The sequence below is a fragment of the Cynoglossus semilaevis genome, chromosome 7 (genome assembly GCF_000523025.1).
Source record: "Cynoglossus semilaevis isolate Cse_v1.0 chromosome 7, Cse_v1.0, whole genome shotgun sequence".
In the NCBI taxonomy this organism is placed as follows: domain Eukaryota; kingdom Metazoa; phylum Chordata; class Actinopteri; order Pleuronectiformes; family Cynoglossidae; genus Cynoglossus; species Cynoglossus semilaevis.
The window spans coordinates 13,120,720-13,129,763 of NC_024313.1; the positions used below are offsets into that span (position 1 = coordinate 13,120,720).

The window sequence follows — 9,044 nt, forward strand, 5'->3', positions numbered from 1 at the left end:
GCCCGGTGTCTGAGGTCAGGGTTTGATGAACATTTACTCTTCCGGCGTTTACACAATCACCGGGTTTAAAAGTGATGGCTGTAAATTTTACAAAATGTGGGTGTCAGGGGCCTGAGGCTGGAGGAGGAGATGAGGGAGGAGATGAAGGAGGAGATGAGGGAGGTGAAGACTTCCTGAGTTTCACCTGTGTCAGAGCAGGAAGGTCACGGACCTGAAGAATCAATCATTTATGAAAAAGGACTGAAACTAAAAGATTAAACAAAGGTGGAGTTTTTTTAAACATCTTCTTCTCTCCTTCCTTCCTTCCTTCCTCCCTTCCTTTCTTCCTTCCTACCTTTCATCTTTCCTTACAGAAGGGGAAATGGAGTCTCCTGTTAACCTTGTGACCTCAGAGGTCACACATTACTCCTTCCGTGCCTCCTGGACGCCACCTGGTGGAACAGTGGACAAGTACCGTGTCACATATGCAGCTGTGAAAGGAGGACCAACAATGGAGGTGAAAGGACCAAGTTTGACCCCCGACCCCCGACTTTACCCCTTATTGAACAGTGTCTGCGGTTTAACAACGTCGTTAGCATTGTTAGCATCATTAGCATCGTTAACCATCATGATCATTTTACCCAGCAGTGGTAAGTAAAGTGTGTGAGTGTTTTCTTCAGAACGTCCTCAAAGGAGGATCAGGTTGAAATTCCGATCTTTTCCTTTGGGAAAACAGTGAACATGTGTTACCTGCAGGAACCGATGCCTGCACGTGGTTTTAATAGAGTCCAGAAGACGTCCTTTTGATTGAGCCAGTCAAACGTGTCCCAGCTTTAATCAGTTCCAGGCTCCAACTCTGGGGTTTGTTTGCTCTGATTTCCCAGTAGGAATTCTGACACCGTTCAATTTCCAAGTCCAACGGCCGCGAGGAGAAGAAGGTTTTTTTTTCTTCTATTTTCTGAGACCTGGATCATCGTCAGTCCTCAGAACCACAGACAGAGACTAAAAAACACAAAGGTGTTTGAGGGTTAGCTGTACGTGCAGCTAAAGACTTTAGCCCAGAAAGACGTGTTGCTAAGAGCTAGCCAAAAATGTAATCTACATCGTATGCAAGAAATTTGAAGGAACATTGTCAAAGAAGGACTGTTCTGACTGACCCCTGACCCCTGACCCCTGACCTACTTTTGTGACACAACATGACGTAGGAAGACCGGCAGAACCTCTTTTGTCTAAAACCTGTTTCTGAAAACCATCTGATGTCGACAGCTGACGGTGGACGGAGCAGAGACCACCACCGTCCTGCCGAACCTGACCCCACTCACGGAGTACGTGGTCAGCGTCTACGCCGTGGTGGGCGAGGAGAGCAGCGAACCTCTGAAGGGCACCGAGACCACCTGTGAGTCCACGTCCTCCTCAGCCCAGCTAACCTTTAGCTAACGTCCAGCTAACGTGTCCAACCTCTTTGACAAACAGTACGTTCAGTCAGGGACCACCACCTGAGACTCAAGTTCTCCCTCTGTCTCTGGTTCTCCTCAGTGCCCCTGGCTGCAGTGAGGAGCATGGACGTCTACGACGAGGCCGTGACCACCATGAGGGTCAGGTGGCCTCCGGTGACCGGAGCTCAAGGCTACATGTTGGTCTACAGATCGGTCAACGCCTCGGAGCCGCAGCAGGAGAAAGAAGTAAAGATAAAAGTTAAAAGAGATCAAAGAGATCTCCAGCCTTTCGTGAGCCTCGATCACACCGATCACTTTTCCTCCTGTAGCTGCGAGTCGCAGGAGACCAATCGGACGTCCAGCTGACGCAGCTGATTCCTAACACGGAGTACAAGCTCCGCCTCTTCGCTCTGTACGGTGAATCCATCAGTGACGCCCTGGAAGGAGGAGGAGTCACCCGTGAGTCGGCGCTGCTAATCTTTCTCCACTGAACAAAGGTTAGCGTCAGCCTTTAACCCCCCCCTCTCCTACCCCAGGGCCACTGCCTCCTGCTGGTGTCCTCAGAATCACCGACGTGACCCACAGCACCATGAGGCTGAACTGGGACGCCGCACCTGGAGCCGTGCGCTCGTACAAGGTCACCTACCAACCAGACGAGGGCGACCTCCAGGAGGTACGGCTGCTGTTTCTAACTTTAAACCTGTGTGAGTTTAGCTAACTGTTAGCCTGTTAGCTCATTTACAACCCACTGCATTTAGAACCAATTCCACTGTTTCAACTACGTTTTGGAACATTGGAGCTAGTTCCAGGCTAACTCTGAGATATGTTACGGTGAAATCTGGGCTAGTGTTTTGTTCAGGCTAGCACTTAGCGAACATTTGGCTAACATATTTTAGCAAACCTTAGAGTTGTTTGGGTTTGAGTCCCTGTGTTCCGTGTGTGGTACCGATGGTCAGACGTTTACCTGTTCTACAGATTGAAGTGGACGGTGACATCACCTCCTTGGATCTTTCCAGCCTCATCTCCCAGACGGAGTACGATGTGGCCGTGACCCCGATCTACGACGACGGACCAGGGTCGCCGATGGTGGGCTCAGCGATCACAGGTCTGAGACTGAGAACTGGTTCTTGGATCAAACACTGCATGGATTCACATCAACAGTTCTGTCACTGTTCTGAGTTTCTGGGTTTTCTGGGTCTGGTATCGGTTCTGTGGTGGTAACGGTTCTAGTTCTGGCATTGTTGACCTGCCATCAGGACTGAGTCACTGGATCCACATGTTCTCCAAAGAACTGGACCAATACTGATATCTGTACACACACACACACACACACACACACACACCAACCAACCTGTGATGTTTGTGTGAACAGATGTGGTTCCTGCTCCAAAGAACCTTCAGTTCTCTGAAGTGACCCAGAGTTCCTTCAGAGCCAGCTGGCAGCACGGAGCACCCGACGTCGCCCTCTACCGCATCGGCTGGGTCAAAAAGGGAGGCACCGACGCCCAGTCTGTGAGTGAGACCGCAGGATTTTAGCTGACAGGCACACTGCTGCCCCCTGTGGCCAGTCTGTCTCACTGACGTACATCACCGATTCCCTCTAGGAGGTAGAATGTAGTGGAACCAGCTGTAAGGCTGTTCTGAAGTCCACTGTGTTGGAACATGGTACCGGACAGGTTTGGACCTGACAGGCACCACGGCGGACTCAATCAGGTCCCCGGGCCGCTGCTTGGGTGTTTTTGTTTTTGTATAAAAACCATCTGGTCTTAATGCTGCTTTTTAAGGCAGTTGAAGTGGAGCCTGAAGATTCATTGACAAACATGTCAGAGTCTGTTAGTGAAAGGAGTCCATAAATCTAAATAGATGTGGCGGTGGTTCCAGCCCACACTCTCTCTGAGTCCACGCCACTTCTCCAAGACTGAGCACAGACAGACGACCAGGCTCTGACTCTGGGTCTCAGCCAACATCCAACCAGAATGAAGCCCAGACATGTGGACCAGAAGGTTCTGAGGTTAAAACAGAAACAGCTCGATCCAGGTTTTACAGAAGGCTTAGCTAAATGTTAGCTCAGAATGGCTAATGGAAGTGTTTCGGTTTCTTTGAGGTCACTTACTGTCAGCTAACAAAAAAAAAAAACAACCACTGGACTAGAAATCGCACAGCTTCCAACAGAAGCCGAGGGTTAGCTAGTCATCAGTAAAAGTTAGCCTTAAATATGTTGATTGAATCTCTGTTTTCCTGCCTGCGCCCATCAGGCCATCCTGGCCAGCGATCAAACCTCCTACGTCCTGGAAAACCTGGACCCAGACACGGACTACGACGTCACTGTCACCGCCATCTACCCAGACGAGTCCGAGAGCGAGGATCTGATGGGAAGAGAACGAACGCGTAAGTCTGCCGCTGCCGCTGGTCACGTGGCAGGCCCCGCCCATTGAAGAAACAACCAATCAGAGCAGAGTTTTCTGTTGTGTGCCTTGACGTTGTTTTCTCGCTGTCTCTTCTAGTGTTAAAGGCTCCAGACGGTACGTGGCCGTCACAGGGACACGTTCCTTCTGTTTTCAGTGTGTGTTGAAGGGTAATGTGGACGCTGGAGGACGGCGTTCACACACGTTCTCTGTCTCCGCTGCATGGCTGTGTGTGTGTGTGTGTGTGTGTGTTCGACGCCTGGCTGTGGGTTCACACCACACGATCTCCAGGTTTTTAAATAGTTTAACTGCTGATAAAGTCCCGGTCAAGTGTTAGCACGCTAACATCGACATACAGTCGAGAGTTGAAGCAACAGTGACACCCTGTGGTTTTATGTTTGACTTCCAGACACTTTTCTACATCAAGACTGTTGGACAGAGTAGGTTCTGTCCTTCAGCTGATGTTGAGATGTTGGAGATTCTGTGGCAGAATGAGCTTCAGTTCGAGGCTAACGTGAAGACCAGAGTCAATCTCTGCTGCGTGATTGGACCGTGGTCTAAAGGTTGGAGTGGAAGCTTCTGGAAACTCGTACAACCTTTGGTTTGTTTGCTTCACAGTCAAACAGAACTGTATCTGGTTTTTAAATAAATGAAGACGATCTCCTGTAAACCACCGGGGTCACAGTCAGCTGACCCTCGATTACCTTCCAACGCTTCTGGGAATCGGTAACGTGGAAAAGAAATCCTAATATGGTCTGGTGCTTCTAGAAACAGCCACTTGTTGTTCAGCAGCTGGTCTGAGAGGAGGGAGGAGGGAGGTTGTGGTGTGAACGTGGATCCACGGCTACGACATCAAAAGAAGGAGTCCTTCATCATCATCATCATCCTCATCATCATCATCATCATCATCATCATCATCCTTCATCACTCTTACTCTGACTCTGACTCTGACTCTGACTCTGCCTCTGCCTCTGACTCTGACTCTGACTCTGCCTCTGACTCTGTCTCTGACTCTGACTCTGACTCTGACTCCTGACTGGGTTTCTTTCGTCTCTGATGACTCAGTCATCAGTTGTAACGACTCTTCACACTCCTGACAGTGACTCCTCGTTTGTTTTGTTTTTCCGTCTCCATTTGTCCCTGTCCTCACGTGGTCCTCACGTGGTCCTCACGTGGTCCTCACGTGGTCGTCCCCGGCGTCACTGCTGATGTTGACAGTCATGTCGCTGCATGTTGCGTTCACAGTGTTTCACTCTGAGACTCCAAGGTCAGTCAACGTCAACACGCTGCTGCATCACCTGTGAGTGCTTTAGTGCCACCTGGTGGTCACGTGCAGCTGTAGTGACTTGACCTGACTGACCTCCAGTCCAGCTTCTGCTGCTGCTGTTTTTGACCCATCATCATCAGCTCCATGAGTCTTTTTAGAATATGGGATCGTCGTCATCTTCATCATCTTCATCGTCATCTTCATCGTCATCTTCATCATCGTCATCGTCATCGTCCTCTCCGTCTCCACTGATCTGCTCGACGACTCCTTCCCTTCTGCTTCTCATTGGATGTGTTTCTGCTTGTTCAACAGTGGTTCCGGAACCTCCTCGGAACCTCCGGGTGTCCAACGCCACCACCACCACGCTCACAGCCAAGTGGGACGCTGCCCCTGGCCCCGTCCAGAACTACAGGGTCACCTACAGACCAGTGGCCGGAGGTGAACCCATGGTGGTGAGTCCCTTCTCCAGTCCTTCAAATATTAGCCTCAAACTATAAAGAAAGGAACAAAGTTGATGTCGTTTAAAGTGTGGCCAAATAAATGATCACATGTGACATGTCGGGCGGCGGCGGCGGAGGCGGCGCTGCTCACGGCGCTGCAGTGATTGTATCGTTGATAACCAGCTCAGAGAACTTGGTATTCAGCCGTTCTCCAGCTGCTCCGTCTCATGGACGATCACCAACACAGACAGAAGAAGAAGAAAAGAAGAAGAAGAAGAAAAGTGGGTCACGGAGCGCCGGTGTCTTTGGTCACATGACTGTTGCAGTTTGTTCAGACTGGTTAGATCTGGTCTGATCTGCTGCTGGAGAAGACAACGTCACAGAACTGTTGGTTCCACCTTCAAAGATTGAAGTCCAAACTACAAGACAACAGAAAGGTTCATCAGTCAGTCTGAAGCGATGGTCGGGAGTTCAATTCCCAGTGACATCAGTGATGATCTCACTGCGAGGAGGAGGAGAAGAAGAAGAAGAAGAAGAAATGAAATCCCACACATGGAGTGTTTTCTCCGTGGTGTTTTCCTCCAGATTCCTCCACACTGATGTCAGCCTCCACTCATCTCCAGCACCACCGTCTACAGCCCACTGACCGCCGTGTTTACACATTCCTGTCCATCCTGGGACCATGTTTGTTCAGGATCTTGACAAACTCTCCACTCCACTCTGTCCTGCGTTCAGTAAATCACCCCCCCCCCCTCGTCTCCCCCCCCCGTTGTTACCTGGCAGCTCCTCACACGTCAGAGCGGCTCCAGAGAACTTCACTTCAGATCCTGCTGCTGGGCTGTGAACAAACATGGAAGAAAAACCTTTGTCTCCTCGACTGTCCATCAGGGGGCGACTCATTAGTTAGGACAGAGAGCAGTGGGTGGAGCAGGAGGTGTGGGTGGAGGAGGAGGTGTAGGTGGAGCAGGAGGTGTGGGTGGAGGAGGAGGTGTGGGTGGAGGAGGAGGTGTAGGTGGAGCAGGAGGTGTGGGTGGAGGAGGAGGTGTGGGTGGAGGAGGAGGTGTGGGTGGAGGAGGAGGTGTAGGTGGAGCAGGAGGTGTGGGTGGAGGAGCGAGCAGCATTTTGTTTCTCTGACTCTTCTCTCCTCCTGTGAACAGACTCAGGTCGGAGGAAAGAAGACCAGCCTGATTCTGCAGAAGCTGCAGCCGGACACGCCCTACACCGTCAGCGTGGCCGCCGTGTACTCTAGCGCCATCAGCAGGGACATCTCAGCAGATGGAAAAACCAGTAAGAGTGTGAACAGGGGATTTAACCGACAACCTACAAAGACAGGCCCAAAGGAATAGAATAGAACAGTCTTTGTTGTCATCACACGTACGACCTCCAAGAACCTCGTTAGTGTGTCTACACCTCGTTCCTTTTTGAACTGTTTCTGCTTGTTTTCCTCTCAGAGCCTCTAGGTGGCGTCAGGAACCTGCAGGTGTTGAACCCAACCATGTCGACGCTGAACGTTCGCTGGGAACCTGCGGAGGGGCGGGTCAAGGAGTACAAGGTCCTGTACGTCCCTGCTGCTGGAGGAGACCAGCTGATGGTAGGTAGAAACATGTCCACTTCCTGTCCAAACAGGAAGTTACTCACGTGCGACTCCACCAAACGACGTTAGAGTGAGTCCCACAGGAAGTGACAAAGTGACCAGCGATTGGACAAAATCAATCAGGAAACACTGAACGTTCACGATGAAAACTTTTTTGTTGTGTTTTTTTAACTCCATAGGAAAAAGTTTCAGGAAGTTCAACAACCACGGTGCTGCGAGGCCTGACCCCGGACACGCTCTACAGTGTGACCCTGGTGCCGGTCTACGCCGACGGAGACGGACTGGCCATGTCTGAAAACGGAAAGACCAGTAAGAAACGCATCTTAGCTTGATGCTAACACAACGCCAACACAACTTAGCTGGTGTTTTTTCACACTCTAATTGCGGAGAGTGCTAGTAGCTAGCTTAGCTTTACTGTTAGATATTTTTGCGTCCAACTCTTTAGTTACCTTTTAGCTAGAACTGCGTTTATTAGCCACGTTTTCCTCCTGTTAGCCTTTTTATTTTTCCTAACTAATATGCTCTAATTTTTAGCTAAAGCAGATTCATTTTGTAATCATCGACTAAAGATGGTGTTGTGTTTGTCAAACCTTTAGCTCGTCTTTATTTATTGAAGTTTAAAGTTAAAGGTAAATTTGTCGTCTATGGATTGGTTGGTAATTTAGCTGTTTTAATTTGGAGGGTAACTACTTCCTGGCTTATTTTGTATTTCCTCTCAGTGCCTCTAGGTGGAGTGAAGAACCTGCAGGTGTTGAACCCAACCATGACCACGCTGAACGTACGCTGGGAACCTGCGGAGGGGCGGGTCAAGGAGTACAAGGTCCTGTACGTCCCTGCTGCTGGAGGAGACCAGAGCCTGGTAGGAAAATACAAACAGGAAGTGAGGAGGTTCACAGATCGTCCCTCTGATGTGATGTGCTCCTCCTTCCACCACAGACCTCAGAGAAAATCAGTGGTTTCAGCCACTGGCCACAAGGGGCAGTAGTGCAGCAGTTGCTCCTGTGTCCCTTTGAGCTGAAATCACTGATGTTCTGGTGGTGGGTCTTTGACTCGTCACTGAACAACTGGTTTTCTGCCTGGTTTGTTGCTGTGAACAGGAAACAGTGTCAGCAGGTACAACAACCACGGTGCTGCGAGGCCTGACCCCGGACACGCTCTACAGTGTGACCCTGGTGCCGGTCTACGCCGACGGAGACGGACTGGCCATGTCTGAAAACGGAAAGACCAGTAAGAACTTTTCTTGACCTTTTGTCTTTGGTGTCGTTCTGTCCACGAGCCTCGACAAACAGACCATCAAAAAAAAAATCAGAACAAATAAATATTTGTTTGTTTGTTAATCGCTAACTCACTCTCTGCCTCAGGACAACTAGGGGGCGTAAAGAACCTTCAGGTGACTGACCCCACCATGACCTCTTTGAAGGTGAACTGGGATCCAGCTGACGGAGCCGTTCGTCTCTACAAAGTCTTTTACGTCCCTGTCGCCGGAGGTCGAGAAGAAATGGTTTGACCTTTTGACCTTTTAAGGTTTTACGTTACAACTAAAAATAAAAGATTCAAAAAGTGAAACAGTTTTTAAAAAAAAAAACTCTTTCCTTCAGGAGCAAGTTCCAGCAGGAACCACCTCCATCGTTCTGAGGAACCTAATGCCCGACACGCCCTACACCGCGTCAGTGCTGCCCGTCTACCCCGCGAGGGAGGGCAAACGTCAGTCGGAGAACGGGAAGACACGTGAGTCAGCGCCGAGGTCCGAACTTCTCTGCCACCACGTTTGTAGGAGCAGGTTTGACCTGAAGGACGTCTGCTCTCTTCTTCTCAGTTCCTCTGGGTGGAGTCGGGGGCATGAGGGTCAGCAACCCCACCATCACCACCCTGACCGTCACCTGGGACCCGGCCGCAGGAAACGTCCAGGGTTACAAGGTCGTC

The 9,044-nt window shown here is 50.3% G+C and overlaps 1 protein-coding gene across 1 annotated transcript in view; it reads left to right on the top strand.

Annotated features, from left to right (window-relative positions):
- col12a1b (collagen, type XII, alpha 1b) overlaps positions 1–9,044 on the top strand; it is a 52,310-nt gene that overhangs the window by 19,375 nt on the left and 23,891 nt on the right. The window contains exons 21-38 of the mRNA XM_025057066.1: positions 354–496; positions 1,246–1,375; positions 1,516–1,661; positions 1,745–1,874; positions 1,952–2,088; positions 2,391–2,520; positions 2,788–2,927; positions 3,671–3,803; positions 3,920–3,937; positions 5,400–5,539; positions 6,685–6,814; positions 6,979–7,118; positions 7,301–7,430; positions 7,841–7,980; positions 8,219–8,348; positions 8,483–8,622; positions 8,720–8,849; positions 8,938–9,038. Coding sequence (XP_024912834.1) covers positions 354–496; positions 1,246–1,375; positions 1,516–1,661; positions 1,745–1,874; positions 1,952–2,088; positions 2,391–2,520; positions 2,788–2,927; positions 3,671–3,803; positions 3,920–3,937; positions 5,400–5,539; positions 6,685–6,814; positions 6,979–7,118; positions 7,301–7,430; positions 7,841–7,980; positions 8,219–8,348; positions 8,483–8,622; positions 8,720–8,849; positions 8,938–9,038 — 2,288 coding nt within the window. The remainder of the gene's footprint in view (positions 1–353; positions 497–1,245; positions 1,376–1,515; positions 1,662–1,744; positions 1,875–1,951; positions 2,089–2,390; positions 2,521–2,787; positions 2,928–3,670; positions 3,804–3,919; positions 3,938–5,399; positions 5,540–6,684; positions 6,815–6,978; positions 7,119–7,300; positions 7,431–7,840; positions 7,981–8,218; positions 8,349–8,482; positions 8,623–8,719; positions 8,850–8,937; positions 9,039–9,044) is intronic.